This window comes from Magnusiomyces paraingens (genome assembly GCF_902498895.1).
Source record: "Magnusiomyces paraingens strain CBS 517.90 genome assembly, contig: contig1, whole genome shotgun sequence".
In the NCBI taxonomy this organism is placed as follows: domain Eukaryota; kingdom Fungi; phylum Ascomycota; class Dipodascomycetes; order Dipodascales; family Dipodascaceae; genus Magnusiomyces; species Magnusiomyces paraingens.
Genome location: NW_022474067.1, coordinates 2371562 through 2388801, shown reverse-complemented (window position 1 = coordinate 2388801; position 17240 = coordinate 2371562). Strand labels below are relative to the sequence as shown.

General features: G+C 39.5%; 4 protein-coding genes across 4 annotated transcripts; 3 read left to right on the top strand and 1 right to left on the bottom strand.

Moving 5' to 3' along the window:
* Positions 1 to 1538: 1538 nt before the first annotated feature.
* Positions 1539 to 6890, bottom strand: SAPINGB_P000698 (uncharacterized protein; the record flags this gene model as incomplete). Its single annotated transcript, XM_031995421.1, has 3 exons — positions 1539 to 5883; positions 5965 to 6105; positions 6322 to 6890. 3 exons carry the CDS (start codon positions 6888 to 6890, stop codon positions 1539 to 1541), a joined length of 5055 nt encoding a protein of 1684 aa, XP_031851312.1.
* Positions 6891 to 8543: 1653 nt separating this feature from the next.
* Positions 8544 to 13151, top strand: SAPINGB_P000697 (uncharacterized protein; the record flags this gene model as incomplete). The annotated part of the gene is made up of 1 exon (XM_031995420.1): positions 8544 to 13151. The coding sequence occupies one exon, from the start codon at positions 8544 to 8546 to the stop codon at positions 13149 to 13151; it is 4608 nt and encodes a 1535-aa protein (XP_031851311.1).
* A 293-nt stretch (positions 13152 to 13444) lies between these two features.
* Positions 13445 to 14465, top strand: SAPINGB_P000696 (uncharacterized protein; the record flags this gene model as incomplete). The annotated part of the gene is made up of 3 exons (XM_031995419.1): positions 13445 to 13827; positions 13902 to 14317; positions 14404 to 14465. The coding sequence occupies 3 exons, from the start codon at positions 13445 to 13447 to the stop codon at positions 14463 to 14465; spliced, it is 861 nt and encodes a 286-aa protein (XP_031851310.1).
* Positions 14466 to 15071: 606 nt separating this feature from the next.
* Positions 15072 to 17036, top strand: SAPINGB_P000695 (uncharacterized protein; the record flags this gene model as incomplete). Its single annotated transcript, XM_031995418.1, has 1 exon — positions 15072 to 17036. One exon carries the CDS (start codon positions 15072 to 15074, stop codon positions 17034 to 17036), a length of 1965 nt encoding a protein of 654 aa, XP_031851309.1.
* Between the last annotated feature and the right edge of the window lie 204 nt (positions 17037 to 17240).

Below are 17240 nucleotides of genomic sequence, written 5' to 3'. Positions count from 1 at the left end.
TTTTTATTTTTGGTGGTGCAAAATTATTTTAATATATCAACAACTATTTAAAAAAAAAAAAAAAAAAATTTACACCAAAACCCACGACGATGAATCTTGGCGTTTATTTGGCATAGAAAAGGTTTTAAAAGACCAAAATAATTAAAAAAAAAAAAAAAAAAAAAAAAAAAAAAGTAATTTGGTATTTATATATATATATATATATATATATATATATATATATTGAATATTTATAAAAGACTTTGAATTTATAAAGATATGATAATAAATAATATAAATTCCAAGTCTTCTTTTGGTGGTTTTGAAATGTCTTTTAGACAAACTTTATTGAATGAATAGAAAAGGCTTCGGAGAAAAGTTTCCCATTTAAAAACTTTCATGCTAGAAATTTTTTATACAAGTTATATATATTAACCATCATTTAAACCATCTTTTATAATTAAAAAAAAAATTTAAAACTTTCATAGAAATTAAAAACTTGAGATTTTCTTTTTTATTTATTTTTATTTTTGATGTTGAAAATAAACAAAAAAAAAAAATGTCGACTTCCTTTCATTTAAATGACTCAGCAATGACAAATTTAAAAAAAAAAATATATATATATATATGCCTTCTGACTAAGAACTGACTAACATATTTTGGTCCATTCTGTTTGTTTTGAAAGGAATTTCAAATATAAAAAAATAAAAATAAAAATAAAAATAAAAATAAAAATAAAAATAAAAATAAAAATAAAAATAAAAATAAAAATAAAAATAAAAATAAAAATAAAAATAAAAATAAAAATAAAAATAAAAATAAAAATAAAAATAAAAATAAAAATAAAAACTCCAATTCCAAATCCAAATCCAAATCCAATTCCAATTCCAATTCCAATTCATTCCAATCCATTCAAAAAAAAAATAAAATAAAAAAGCCAAGAAAATAAAAAAAAATTAAAAAAAAAACATTTCAAAATACTCGTAAAAAAATTATTTTTTTTTTTTTGATTACAATAAATATTTCTATAAATAATTCATTTTTAATCATTCAAAAACAAAGGGGAAAAAAAACAAAAAGTTGAGGCATATTCTTTAAAAAAAAAAAAAAAAAAAAAACTTGAGGGCAATCAATCCTAAAGGCTAATAATAATTAGAAAATTATACTAAATTCATATTTGCATTTATAAATATATATATATATATATATCTTTTTTTTTCTTCTTTCCTATATAATCGTTTCTTGTATATATATATAACTCACTAATTTCTACCAGTTGCATCAATCACAATAGAAATTAATAAATTTATCATTAGGGTATTAGAAAACTGTAAAGTAAAATAAACATTAAAAACATAAAAAAAAAATTATATCCAACGGACGGCATCATGTTATGGCCATAATAATTCCCAAGTCCAAATATTCAAAAAAATTAAAAATAAAAATAAAAATTAATAATCCTTTCTTTCTTTCTTTCTTTCTTTCTTTCAAACCAAATTTAAATTTTGTAAAATAAAAATGCATTTTTTTTTCATTTTTTTTTTTTTCATTTTTGTTGTTTAAACAACTATCCCAAGACCCTGACTGTTCTTGTTATTACTGTTGGTTTCATTTCCAGAAGTCCCAGCACCCGCAGTATCATGATAAGTATACTTGTACTGTGCAGTTGTAGACGACTTTGGATATCCAGACCCAATGAGTACAACCTCCTCGTCCTCAAAATCATTCTCATGTCCTGTCGTATACCCAGATGTATACCCAGACGTCGGTCGTGATCCATTGCCTCCACCCATATTGTACCCGCTAAACGTACTGTTCCGATTGCTATCGGACGCCGTCGATACAGGCCGCCATGCACTGCTGGTGCTGCTAATGGGTCTTGTCGTAGATGTAGTTCTAGCAGATGTTGTAGTTCCTGAAGAATATGGATCCGTAGCCGTGGCTGCTGAAAGTTTCTGCCCTAAAATCGCAGTTGTCGAGGTCCCACTAATCGCATTGCGAGCCTCAAGAGCTTGCTCCATCTCCTTAAGAAACCGGCCAAATGTAGACAAAGATCCACGCTCCTGAATAATCAAAATGCTCGTGACCTTGGTCGTGGATGCTGTAGTTGTAGTTGTAGTTGTAGTTGTAGTTGTTGCTGGCGCTGGCGCAGGTGCAGGTGCAGGTGCCGAAACTGGTGCTGGAGCTGGTGCATGCTGCTCACTCTTAGAGCTCTTGGAACCTCCAAAAAGTCTCTTAAATACATTCTTCGACTGTTGTGGTGCTGGTGCTGGTGTTGGCATGGGCGCTGGTGCTGGTGCAGGAGGGGCCTTGGTCTTGGTAGAAGAAGCAGCAGGTACTGCAATGTACGATCTCAGCTCGTGAGCCTCAATCTCCACCCGGAATCGCGTACTACGCAAAGACAAGGCATTACGCGAAGAAATCTTTGCACGCACAATAATAGCCTTAGCTCCGTTGCTCGATACCTCACCATCCGAAATCTTAATGCCACTAACACCATATTGTTCCCATCCTTTGAGCACCTCCACAACGTGTCGCCGCACTTGTGGCGCCGTCAAAAGCGAATAGTATCCACGAGACGACTTGTACCCTGGGGTCCCAGCTTGGCTCACTGTAGTGGGTGTTCCAGGCTGCATAAATCGACCACCATTATTACCATCATGGTCAATACGAAGTTCATAAGGTGTAGGTGAAATCTTTTCGGGCATCCGGCCGCGACTCCGGCTCCGATTGCCATGACCAGCACCGTGACCACTATCGGTCTCGGGTTCTGTTCGTAAATTAAGCATTTTCATAAACCAGTTTTGCTTAACGGGAGAAGGATCAATATGAGCCTGATGATTATGCTGCTGTTGAGACGGCTTAGGTGGTTCAGACTTGTATACCGTTGCCGAAACTGGTTTGGGAGCCATTGTGATTGTAGCCATGTTGGCAGGCTTTGTGGAAACCAATGTACTCGTAGAAGCCATTGGTCGAGTAACAGGTGCAGGATGAGCAACTTCAAAGTGGGCCTGTGCAGTTGATGAAACTGCAGTTGTGGCAGTAGACATTTGAGAAGACCCACTGGCCACACGGCTTTGAGGTTCGCTTGGCGGCGGCGTAGGCAACAACACAACAGGCAACTTGGTTGCAACAATCTTAGGTTTAGGTGTAGCTGTAGCTCCAGAAGTACTTCCAGAGGTGAGTGTAGCAGCAAGCGTAGGTGTACGGGATGGTGCAAGATTCGACGATGTAGGCTCTTTAGACGATGCAGAGGGTGCTGGAGGAGCAGGTGCCTGGCGCTTGGGGTTAAGAGAAAACTTGCGAAGAATGTTTGAACTGCGGCCTGAACTGGCCTTGGAATCATCCCCAAGCTTGACAATGTTGGGCGGTTGGTAAACCTGGGCCTGTTGTGTTGAAAGAGATGGAATGAACGAATGCGTATTCATCTTTGGTGATTCCATAAACTTGGGCATTCCATCAACATCCATCTTTTCCTGCTCGTTTGTCGTAACCGTATTACTGTTGCTCGGCGTCTCAATGTGAGTTGGAGCTGAAGTAGACAAAGGTTGCTGCTCAACTGCGGGCTCGCTTGTCTGTTCATGAAGTGAGCTTTGACGAGGTGAAGAAGAAGTTGACAATTGCAAATGAGTATTCTGGTGGTCTTTGGAAGAACCTGAAGAAAGAATATCATTTGCAACATTCAGCTGGTACTCAGGAACCACCCGTTGTTCAACAATATCAACCATAGATGGCGTCTTAAAGTTGCTAAACGACCCACGAGCCTTGAAGCTTTCAGTCTTGAGTAAGCCAGAAATTCTAAGTCGTGACGAGTCTCCAGATAAAGCAGAAGTGTTTGAAATATCACCGTGAGTGTTTGATGTACCAGATTGGTAGGTAACAGTATTAGATTTGCTGAATGAGTTGTCGATGCTACCACTTTCGCTTGTATCAAAAGCAGTAAGAGAAGTATCATGAACACCAACTCCCACAATTCCAGTTCCGTTGAAGCCAATTTCCACAACAGACTCATCAAATGGAGCCATATTCAAGTCGTCTTCAGCATCACTATGCAAATGGCTATGATCTGTAGTAGAGTACCGCTGGCTATTGTTGCGACGTGTTTGAAGGTGAGGGTTGCGAGCTCGGGTCCAGTCAGTTCTGGATTGGCCTGTCGAAGGTTTAATAGATTTCGGTTGAGTTGGCACATTAATGGGCATACTAGGAGGTGGTTTCTGTACAGATATTCTTTTTGGTTTAGGTTCATTAAAGTGGATGTCCATCTCCTCCTCAATGGCATCTGCAAAACGGTCATCCTCCTCAAAAATCATGGGCAACAAGTAGTCCACATTCAACAAGCCAGCGGCAAGTGACTCATCTGCAGCAAAGTCAAGAGAAGGCTCAGTAGATTGTTGGATATTATCCAAGCTGGAATGAGTACTTGATGAATAAATAGCAGCAGCACACGGTTGAGGATTGAAGCCTGCAGAAAAGGGATCAAGACTAGATGCAGTAGGATTAACAAAATTGGATACAACTCTTCTTCTTTCAGTGACATTAGCATCTGTAAGAATAGTGGCATCAAGGTTAGAAGGGTCCACATTGTAAGAAGCAGGTAATGGGTCTGAAACAACGCGGGTATCTCTGCGCTGTGATTGGGCCTTGACAGGTACAGGTGGAACTGGAACTGAGGGGGCTGGAGAATTTGAAGGGAAATCAAAGACATGCTCAAGCATAGATGCAAACTCGGAAGAAGTTCGCTTGGCCTCCTTTGTCCATTCATCTTCTTTCAAGGGGTCCTCTACGATTTGAGTTGGCTGTTGAGGCAACGCTTGTTCTTGGAAATACTGTGCTGTTTCGTCATATTCGGCGTAACTGAATTGGGAGTTATCTTGAGAGTGATCCACAGAAGCCTGCATTTGCATTTCAACAGCATCGGAAGGCATTGGTGGAGGAGGAGAATCAGGACGAGACACGGAACCGGCGTTACTCTTGATTGAGTTACTGGACTTTGTGCGTTGCTTAATGGAAGAGAAAGAAACTCCGCGCTTGTGGCTGGAAGATGCAGTGATAGTTGAGCTTTTGGAGCCAGTTCTGGAATGACGAGAAACGCGGCTGGGTTGTCTGCCATGAGACGATCGTCTGCTGTGGTGGTGGTGATGATGCTGGCTTCCTGAGCTGGAGTTGAGATGCTGGTTAGATGCGGAGTGCTTGATGGCTTGTTTGCTGGAAGATCTGCTCATGCTAGGAGCTGCTGGAGGAACAGGAGGCTTGTTTGCGTCGTCGAGGTGGTCATGACGGTACTTCATGAGAAGACAGTAAAAGGTTTTTTCTGCATTTTGGTCTGGAGACAAAAGTCTAGAAATGACGGTTTCTCTGTCTGCACCGTGCCAAAGAGTTTGGAGATTTTTCAATATCTCCTGGTCAATATCTTCTCTAGAGTTGACTGGTTTAGAGACAGACATGGGCAAAAGAGGCTTGTTAATTTGGTCATAAGTTCTTGTTGCACGTTTTGAGGGGTATTTTTTGAGAAGAGGATGGTTAAGAATTTCAGGCATTGTGATGCGTTGGTCCGGGTCGACGCAAAGCATACGAGAGATGAGGTCCTTTGCTTCTATGGAAAGGTCATGAGGCATGTGGAATCTACCTGCTTGGACCTTGAGAAGAAGTTTACGGATATTTTCATCATCAAATGGCAAATGGCCAGTGAGAAGAGCAAAAAGAATGATACCGCAAGACCAAATGTCTGAGGGTCCACCATGGTAGTTTTTACCGGAGACAATTTCTGGGGAAGCATAGTGGGGGGAACCGCATGAAGTTTCTAGCATTTTGTCAGAGGTTTCCAACGCAGCCATACCGAAATCAGCGATTTTAATGTTTCGGTTTTTGTCTAAAAGGAGGTTTTCAGGTTTAAGATCACGATGACTAAATAAAAGAGGGAAAATGAATTTTGAGAATTTTTAGGTTAGAGTTTGGGGTAGTTTTTTAGGTAAAGGAGAGACTTACCAAATATTGAAGTGATGGCAATAATCGACACCATTGATAATTTGGCGGAAATAGTGGAGAGCCTCTCGCTCTTCGAGACGACCCTTTTTGATGAGGTAGTCAAAGAGCTCACCTCCTTCAATGTATTCAAGAACGAGATATCTAGAAAAATAAACATTTGAATTGTTAGAAAATGTTGGTGTATATAATGATGATGATGATAATGGTGTTGGTGTTGGTGTTGGTGACGTGGGTTAGTAACCAGAGTATTTTTTTTTTTTTTCAAGGCAGTTTGAAAAATATTTTCAAAATGTGCTGGAATGTACAATTGCAGGTGTGGTATTTAAAAAAAAAAAATAATAATAAAAATAAACTTACAGCTCGCCTTTGTTCTCCCAGACATCGTATAAAGCCATAACATTAGGATGCTCAATGAGCTTCATGATAATGACCTCACGTTCAATGCCGTAAGAAAAGCCATTTGCATCTCTTTGTGAGTCTGCTTGATTTTCTTTGTTTGAATCATTATTATTTGTAGAAACCAGAGACTTGGGGACAATTTTGACCGCAGCAAGCTGGCCAGTGATATTATGTTTAGCCAGACGAACACGGCCAGAAGACCCACGACCTAGAGTTCGTCCAAGTCGCCAAGGCCCAATGTGGGTTTTGGTACGCTTGGAAGTTGAGGAAGAAGAAGCTTGAGAGAGTCGCTTTTGGGATGGATCATCAGGATTGAAAGACGCAGAGGAGGCCTGAGAATTGCGGTTTACATTGTTAGAAGGAGCTTGGGAAGCTGCTGAAGATTGAGGAGCTGGTTGCTGCTGCTGTTGCTGCTGCTGTTGTTGGTGATGATGGTGATGATGATGGTGATGATGTTGATGTTGTTGTTGTTGGGTATATTGATGCTGGACATTCTGAGCCCCTTGTGGTGGCGGAGAGTATGACATTTTTGTTCCATATAAAGCAAAAGAGAAAATGTCTTTTAATGGAACTAATACTCTCTTTTACACGCGTGTTTAATAATTGATGTTAACGATTTATTATAAAAATTGAAATATTGTAAAAAAAGATGAAGATGGAAATAAAGAAGAAAAAGATTATGAAAGAAGAAAAAAAAAAAAAAAATTTTGTATGTTATAAAAAAAAAAAAAAAAAAAAAAAAAAAAAAAGAAGAAGAAGAAGCAAAGGAGGTTTGTTTTGACTCTGGAATTCACCTATACACGCGTAGTTGTTAATAGAAACTAATAATAATAATAATTTACATGGGTGGGTAAACATTCATTCTCTCATATAAACACTACTAATAGTAAGGCTTATATACCTCGCGCTGAAAACTCCCAACTCAATTTATATAAAAAAAAAAAATAAAACCAAATTGTAATTCTACATAATAATCATCATTTGCTTTTTATTCATATATATATATATATATATTTATATTGTCTATTCCATAATCAATTTTTTTTTTTAATGATTTTCTTTTAATTGAAATGCCTCCTTTTTTTTTTTTTTTTTTTTATTTATTTCGTTTATTTTACTAGTCTCTATTGAGGCTCCTTGTTGCTGTGCCAATTGCTTGTCTGGTCTGTGGAATTCGCTTGTAATGTCACACACACCCACAAATCCACAAATCTACAAACCCTGCACGGCTGTAAATAAACGCGTAATCCTTAAATGGACGTGTTTGCTACGCGTTGAGACAAAAAATTCATATTTTAAAAGTTACGCGTTGTAGCTTAGTCATTTGGGGTTAGGGTTAAAGTTTTTTTTATATTTTAACACATATATATGTATATAAATATGCAATTAGAATGTAGCTGACATAGTGTAATGACAAACTACTAATCAATTGCTAATAACTTGACTAAGCGATTGTGGGGGGGAAAGAAGGGAAAATGTCAGCCGCTATTGATACCTACCAAAAAAAAATAAAAAATAAAAAAACAATTATGTCATACTTTCATTATTATTAAATAATTATTAGTCACATCACTATAATTTTTTTTTTTTTTTTTTAATCCGAGAGCTTAATGGTGACCGGATCTCTGACAGTTTTTTTTAAAAAAAAAAATTTTGTTACCCTACCTGACTACTATTTGTGTGTAAATATAAAGAAAATAATGTAATACAAATAATTGTAACAACTAAAAAAAGAAAAAAAATCACGCCGTTAAACAACCGTTAGTCACGGGATTATTTACGTAATAGGTACGTATATATAAATAAAAATGCTTGTGTGTTTCTTAGCACTGCTTGTTCACAAAGTTCTTTTGTGTATTTCCCGTACAGAAGGTAAAAAAAAAAAAAAAAAAAAATTTTTTTTGACAAGACTTAAAAAAAAAAAAAAAACTACAAAAAAAAAATTAATTTTTTTTATTTTAATTTTTTTTTTTTTTATATTTATATTTAATTTTTATTTTAATAATTTTTTTTTTAAAAAAAAATCTTTTTCTTTCTTTTAACCATTTCTTCAAATTTTTATTTTTATTTTTATCTTTTTCTTTCTTTCAAATAATCATAATTATAACCATTTTATTATATTTGTTATTTATTTATTTATTTTTTTTTTTTGAATATATCATTACTTATCCTCCTTTGATATGTCTTCATCATCGTCGAGCAAATCGCAGCGTCAGCCTAAGCGGTTCAATCCTGCCGGCGTTCCATTCAAACAGTTCTTCAACACATCTACTACTCCTTTGGATTCCCGGACCACCCAAAATACTAAAAAGAAATCGCAACAGCCTTCTAATATTCAGAAACAACAGCAACAGCAGCAGCAAATACAGCAGCAGCAGCAGCAACAACAACAACAACAACAACAACAACAACAACATCAGTTTCAAAATGTGCCTTCAACAAACCCTCCACAAAACCTTTATTCACTGGTCTCAGATACTCAACCACAAATGTCAGGTCAACAACTTCAGTTGCAGTATATTCAATCACAATTTGCACAAATAGAACAAAATATCTCTCCCCAATACTCTAACAATAATAATAATAATAATAATAATAATAATAATAATAATAATAATAATAATAATAATAATAATAACAATAATAATAACCCGTTAGACTCGCAAAATACATTGTCCCCCTTTTCATCGCATCTTACCAATCTTTTGGCTGAAGCCCAAAAGACCCTGGATAAGCGCAGTAGAGTAGACAATTTACAATGGAGAATGTCCAAAATCAAGTTTGAGCAACAACAGCAACACCAAAATATACCTATGGACCAAGACCAAATGTTCTTTTCTAATCCTCCTCCTCTTATTCACAATCATACTCCTGATGAAACTTCCCCTGAGTCAATCGACCCCATTTCTCCTCTAATATGTCCTCAGACACAACAACAACAACAGCAGCAGCAGCAGCAACAACAGCAACAATCATCATCAACTTCATTAAATGGCCTACTACCTACAAATCTCTCCAAAAATAGAAAACGAGCTGCTCACTACAGTCCAATGATTTCGGCTACAATCTATTCTTCTCTTCATCCAACTACCTCTGGAAATGGTGGCCCATACTCTTCATCTCTCGCTTCTGCTCCTCCAACAACTGCACTTTCGCGAACAGAAGATTATGGCCTTCTTTCACCCGATGATAATGACGTTGTCGAATTTGACCTCCAAAATAAAGCAGGTGGTCTTCCAACCAACATCAACAACAACATCAACAACAACTTTTCAAACTTACCAAATGGAAATTTATCATCTTCTTTAAATAACACAAGTGTCTTTTTGGGAATTTCTACTCCGGGTTCCGTTGTTGATAGCCCAGCTGTGCCTAACTTTGCTTCACCAAACCATCCAGCCGTATCATTGTCATTTGCTGATCACTCCATTTCTGCATCCTCATCATCAGGCTCACCCATTCCCAACGATCAACAAGATGCCAATGGTAGTGTAGCCTACAACGTGACAAGCAACTCTCAAGTTATCTCACAGCAAAACCTCCAAAACCTCATCCAAAATGATGCAAATAGACAACAACAACAACAACACCAAATGGTCTCCAACACCCAAACAAGATCACCCACCCCTCAAGATGTTATGATGATGACGATGGATAATAATACCGACGATTCAAGATTCATTTCACAAATGGAATCTGCAGATGCACCTATTCCATTTGATATTCCTCGTATGGATTTTAATTTGGAAAACTTGGATTCAATTGCTTCATCAACTTCCTTCCATGATATTAATGAAAATGATTCTATTTCTGCTCTTCTAAACCAAGTCTCTGGTACTACTTCTAATAATCTTACTGGCATCGCACCAGCACCAGCACCAGCACCCACCAAACAAAACAATAATGGTTATAAGGTACACTCAGATGAAGCAATATTGTCCTTTTTGGACTCTTTGGCTCCACAAGAAACCCCTCAACAACCCTGCGCGAATAACACAACACAATTCATTGATCGTCCAAGCTCTTCTCGCCAATTCCAACTCCAAAACAAACTTAAAACAAACTCCTTTTCTTCTTCTTCTTCTCCTCTATCTTCCGAAACTTCTCCAGAAGCTTTCACTTCAAACTCACCATGTTTCCCTCCATCCTTCTCTGGACACGCAAAATCGTCCTCTACCTCACTCTCTGGATTTGTCGACCATAACATTTCTTCTGGCGTTGCGGGTCCCCGTGAGCTCATGGGCCACCACATTGGATCTTTTAGCAGTTCCCGCGTTGCCGGTTCCCCTAGTGCATCCTTATTGTTCTCTAACAATAGTAGCAACAATAATTCTATCCACCGTTCAAACTCCTCCACTACAATTACAAACTTTCGACCAACCTCTCAAAACTCAAATGGCCCTTCTTCAGTTGCAAAGTTTGACTTGGGTGGTAGCGATGGCGAGTCTCCAGAAGATAGTCCCACTGGTGCAAACACATTTGGTTTTAGTAGTAGTGTCTCTTCTCAAAATGCTTTAAATAACGCAATGTCCCCTGGTGCTTCAGCCTCTTACACAGTTCCTTCTTCTCCTCGGGAGTCTTATCGCAGACAGTCTTCTGTAACTTCGTTAATTGCAAGTCCTCCTCCTTCTACAAGAGGATCCTTGTCCGGACCTTCCAGAGCACCAAACTCTGGATCAAGATCAGGCTCTGTCGTACAGTCTCCTGTAGACTGGAGTTTTTTCTCCAACTTTAATGGCATGAACCCTGCAAGTCTTCCAAATAATAATAATAATAATAATAATAATAACAACAACAACAACAACAGCACCACTACCGAAGTTCTGATACCTCGCAAGTCAAAGCTAGCCCGAACTGCTTCTCAGCCTAACGCATCATCTCTTTCTGGTTCATTAACCTCGCTTTCTTCATCCTTTGGTTCTTCCTCCTTTGGCTCCAATAATGGCGGCCTTTCGAACCCACACTTGAGCAACAGTCACAGCACTAGTAACTTACAGTTTTTTGGAACACCATCCTCATCTTCTGGATTCCTAAGCAGGACTCCAAATCCAAGCTTACCTAGCCAACAAACCAAATCAAAGCTTCAGCTCCAACTCCAGCAGCAAGACCTTTCAAGACCAAAGCCCCAGCATAGACTCTCCAATGCGCTTGAACCATCTTCTGCTCCCTCTGCATTCCCTAAACACCCATCTTCTAGAAATAACAGCGTCGGAAGTAAACTCCAGGCTCTTGCAAAGGATCCTATTGCTTCACGCAACAGCAGCTCTTCTCTAGCTGACAATGGCAAACCCAAAAATTCGCATCTCACAAGCGCTCTTTCTTCTGAAAAAAACATGTCAGTGTCGTCTTCTGTATCCACCTCTTCTTCGTCATCTTCTTCCTCTAGTGACAACTCAACTCCAATGGAGTGCACAAACTGTCATACCCGTACCACACCTCTTTGGCGTCGCAACCCTGAAGGACAACCTCTTTGCAATGCATGTGGTCTTTTTCTTAAACTTCATGGTGAAGTCAGACCACTTTCTCTCAAAACAGACGTCATCAAGAAGCGCAACCGTATGTCTAACTCGCGTCTTAACTCCATGGCTTCCTCCAATGTTAGCAATTCATTGACAACCGTGTCTCCAATTTACTCCTCATCGCTCCCACAAAATATTGCTAGCAATAGTGGTGGTTCTGCCTCCAGCTTTATAAACCACAAGCCTGGTCATGTGGGACAAGATGGCAACGAACCTCTTCCAGGAACTCTCGGGGGTCCTATTGGTCCTGGTGTAACTACATCTGCAGGCCCCCGAGCTGGAATGAATCAGTTTGTTGTACACGACTACGGCAACAATGGTAATGGGGGAACCGGCCGTTTCAACAAATTTAACGCCAACACGGGTTCATTATCTTCTATGGCAGTCAACATAGCTACAGCTTCTGCTGCCATCCCTATTGCGCGTGCACGTACAAACAATGCTAACAATAACGGTTCCCTTTCAACCGGATGTGGCTCGTTTCCTTGCTCGCCTATGACTGGCGGTGCAGGCAGTGTCAACAATGGAAGCTCTCGGCCACTAGTTGGTATTTACCCTAAGCCTGTTCCAATTGCCCCCAAACGGCGATCGGAAAGTGTTGGAATACAATCGAGTCCAGGTAGTTTTTCCAATACAAGTCAGTTTATTCAGTCGGGAGCCCCTGCTGACTCGCCTGTGAGCAATTCACCAAAACGTCTAAGTAAACTCCAGCCGCAGCAGCAACAACAGACCATTAAACGGTCACCTTCTGGGGTTTCTCTGAAACAAGGCGTATCTTCACCACAATCTCCAACAACGCCAAACTCTAATAGCCGAAGAGGAAGTTTAATGGCTGTGTCTACTGCATCGCTAATGGCGGCTGCAGCTTCAAAGAAGCTGAGTCTTGCAAAGGCCCAAGCTGAGGCTGCTGAAGAAGAATCCCGCCGTAAGCGAAGTCTGGCAGCCACTCCTGGAAGCATTGTTTCTAGTGCCCCCATTTCTAAGAGAAACATTTCATTTGGGAATTCCAATAATAGTAACAATAACTCGCCTGCTCCGACAACTCCACATACACCAGGAGAAAATGGAATAGGCATGTCTCCACTTTCATCACGCTCGCCCGAGGTGCTCAAGCAAAGCTTGGGCTCTAAGCCGGAGGACAAAAGTGATAAGCAGATGCCTTTTTCTCAGCAGATGATTACACCGACGACTGACAAAAAGGTTGATTCTGGAGATACTGCTCGGATTGTCGATACCCAGAAATGGGATTGGCTAAAATTAGACATTTAATGATTAAAATGAACATGAAAAAGCAATTTTTTTTTTAGTTTTTTTTTTTTTTTTTTTTTGTAGAATAAAATGAAATGGCTTTAATAACTTTTGTATAATTCTTGATTAAAAGACTAAAAAAAAACGTTTATTCGCGATAAGAACCGTTAAAGTTTGGCATTTTTATGGGGCTAAAATTTATGCTGTACTTTCTTTCAATGGAGGGGTTTTTTTCTTTTTTTTATTAAACCTTAAAAATAAGTTCCACCTACCCCTCCACTATCGTCACCTCCACCAAAAAAAAAAAAAAAAAAATGGTTCTTGCAGCCGTTGGACAATTTTGTGCAACATCCAACCTTGCTCAGAATGCGCAAATCATCAAATCTCTAATTCACAAAGCCAGTGCTGCTGGAGCAAGCGTATTATTTCTTCCAGAAGCCTCAGATTATATCGCGGGCTCGCCTGCAGAATCCCTTGAGCTCGCCAAACCTATCGACACCTCTGAAATCTTTGTAAATGGCATTCTCGCAGGACTCAAAGAAATTCCAGAAAACGCAGTCAAACCATACGTTTCGGTAGGCGTCCACGAGCCAACAGAGGGTGGCAAGCGTGTAAAAAACACGTTGTTGTGGGTTGAGCCTGATGGCACTGTGCGTCATCGGTACCAAAAAATCCATCTTTTTGACGTGGATATCAGGTATTTTTACATTTGTCAGCTATAGTCTCCTTATTGTTCTTCCAATTTTTTTTATCTTTTACTAATTACCCTAGCAATGGTCCTATTCTAAAAGAATCAAACTCGGTCGAGCCTGGAAACCAAGTGCTGCCACCTTTCGACACACCCATCGGACGCCTTGGATCCGCCATTTGCTACGATATTCGGTTCCCTGAGCTCGCTTTACGACTCCGGTCTCTTGGAGCTGAAGTTCTTGTGTTCCCCTCAGCCTTCACAGTACGTACGGGAGCTGCGCACTGGGAGATTCTTGCACGGGCGCGTGCAATTGACACACAATGCTATGTTATCATGGCAGCTCTTACCGGTACTCATGACAAGGCTGGGAAACGTCAGAGTTATGGCCACTCGATTATCGTGGACCCTTGGGGGACTGTTTTGGCACAAGCACCGGATGTTGATACGGAACCAAGGATCATTACAGCTGACATTGACTTGTCGGTTCTCAAACGAGGTGAGTATTAAATGAGACAAAAGTTGAGGAAGAAGAAGAAGAAAAAAAAAACTGGGTGACTGAAAGACTAACAATTGAGTTTTTAGTAAGAGAAAACATGCCACTATGGACCCAGCGAAGGCCGGACGTTCTTGGTTACGAAGTTTAGGTACCGGCACATTCTGGACTATTGTGGCTAAAATTTTTTGGTGCACCTGGGATCTATTCATAGTAATAATAAATTTGTTAAAATGAAGATGGAATTAAAATAGCCCTCGAAATCTTACCCTTGATTTAGTGATCATGGAACGCGCAGGATAATTTTAATCACGTAGCCAAGAGATCACTGTTTCTCGATAGTTCTCGTAAAGTCCATGCTATTTGAGTTCGTTTAAACGTCTTATTTATTTTCATTATATTGAGGGAAAAAAAACAATAGCAAAAAATAAAAAACCAGTAGCTATGCTTATGAGAAATTTCTCGTAACGTGGAGTTGTAAAGGTCTTACTAGAAAACTACCTCAAAAGTAAATTGAACTCAAAGATTTCCAGAATAAGCAAAAAGGCTCTAGAAGGTACTGTGCGGCTGTAGAATCATCTCGAGAAATCACAACTATCCACTCCAACAAATATAAAAGGAAGACAAATATCCCCTAAATCAAAGTTTTTTTTTTTTTTCTTCTTCTATCTTCATCAAACAAAAACAAGAAAAAATTTATTCTAACAATAATTTCACAAATATCTACTCTAAATCAAATCATAACTTAGCAACAACAATGAGCAAAGCTATTGGAATTGATCTCGGTACCACATACTCTTGTGTGGCCCATTTTACAAACGACCGTGTCGAAATCATTGCCAACGATCAAGGTAACCGCACAACACCTTCCTTCGTGGCATTTACAGACACCGAGCGCCTGATTGGTGATGCTGCCAAAAACCAGGCTGCTATGAACCCAGAAAATACTGTCTTTGACGCCAAGCGATTAATTGGCCGAAAGTTCAACGATCCTGAGGTTCAAACTGATCTTAAACATTTCCCCTTTAAGGTCATTGACAAGAATGGCAAACCTGCCATTCAAGTCCAGTTCAAAGGTGAAACCAAAGTTTTCCAACCTGAAGAAATCTCCTCCATGGTCCTCACAAAGATGAAGGAAACCGCAGAAAGTTTCTTAGGTAGTAAAGTTTCAGATGCTGTCATTACTGTCCCCGCTTATTTTAACGACTCTCAAAGACAGGCTACTAAGGATGCAGGATTAATTGCTGGTCTCAATGTTCTGCGTATCATCAATGAGCCTACAGCTGCTGCCATTGCTTATGGTCTTGACAAGGGAGCTAAGGAAGAGCGCAAGGTCCTAATTTTCGATCTTGGTGGTGGTACTTTTGATGTTTCTCTTCTTACCATTGAAGACGGAATTTTCGAGGTTAATGCTACTGCAGGTGATACCCATCTTGGTGGTGAAGATTTCGATAACAGACTGGTAAACCACTTCATTGAAGAGTTTAAGCGCAAGAACAAAAAGGATCTTTCTTCAAACCAACGTGCTCTTAGACGTTTGAGAACCGCATGTGAACGTGCCAAGCGTACTCTCTCATCTTCTGCACAAACCACAATTGAGATTGATTCTCTTTACGAGGGAATTGACTTCTACACTTCCATCACCCGTGCCAGATTTGAGGAGCTCTGTGGTGATCTTTTCAGATCCACTTTAGAGCCTGTCGAAAAGGTCCTCCGTGATGCTAAGATTGACAAGTCACAAGTTCACGATATCGTCCTTGTTGGTGGTTCCACACGTATCCCCAAGGTCCAGAAACTTGTTTCTGATTTCTTCAATGGAAAGGAGCCTTCCAAGTCTATCAACCCTGACGAGGCCGTTGCCTATGGTGCTGCTGTCCAGGCTGCAATTCTTTCTGGTGACACTTCTTCTTCAAAGACCCAGGACTTGTTGCTGCTTGATGTTGCACCCCTTTCCCTTGGTATTGAGACTGCTGGCGGTGTCATGACCAAACTGATCCCCCGAAACTCTACCATTCCTACCAAGAAGTCTGAAACCTTTTCTACATATGCTGACAATCAGCCTGGTGTTCTTATCCAGGTCTATGAAGGTGAGCGTACCAAGACTAAGGATAATAACCTTCTCGGCAAGTTCGAGCTTTCTGGTATTCCTCCTGCTCCTCGTGGTGTTCCTCAAATTGAAGTGACGTTCGACATTGATGCCAATGGTATCTTGAATGTTTCTGCAGTTGAGAAGGGTACCGGTAAGAGCAGCAAAATTACGATTACCAACGACAAGGGCCGTCTGTCCAAGGAAGACATTGAGCGGATGGTCTCTGAAGCTGAAAAGTACAAGGATGAGGACGAGAAGGAATCAAAGCGCATTGCAGCCAAGAATGGTCTTGAAAGCTATGCTTACTCGCTTAAGAATACAATTTCTGAAGAAAAGTTCAAGGAGAAGGTTTCTGAAAGTGATCGTGAGAAGCTTGAGAAGCAAATTACAGAGACTATTGAGTGGCTTGATAGCAACCAGACTGCTACGACTGAAGAGTTCACAGACAGACAAAAGGAGCTGGAAGGAGTTGCTAATCCTATTATGACAGGCTTCTACCAAGGTGGCGGTGGTGCTCCTGGTGGCGGTATGCCTGGAGGATTCCCTGGAGGGTTCCCTGGCGCAGCTCCTGGCTCAGCTCCTGGCGGTGCTTCAGGTGAGGGCAGTGGCCCTACTGTTGAAGAGGTCGACTAAACATAACAAATACTGTACATATAATAACTCATTTAATTTAATTTAAAATATTTTTTTTAAATAACATTCTTGATTATTTCAAATTTTAGAATTTAAATTTGTCTCAGTTACATGATAATCATTAACTAAACGTGAATTGGTGACTATTTTATTTGGTCTCAGAATCTAAAGTTTCACCAAAAAAATAATAATAATAATAATAAA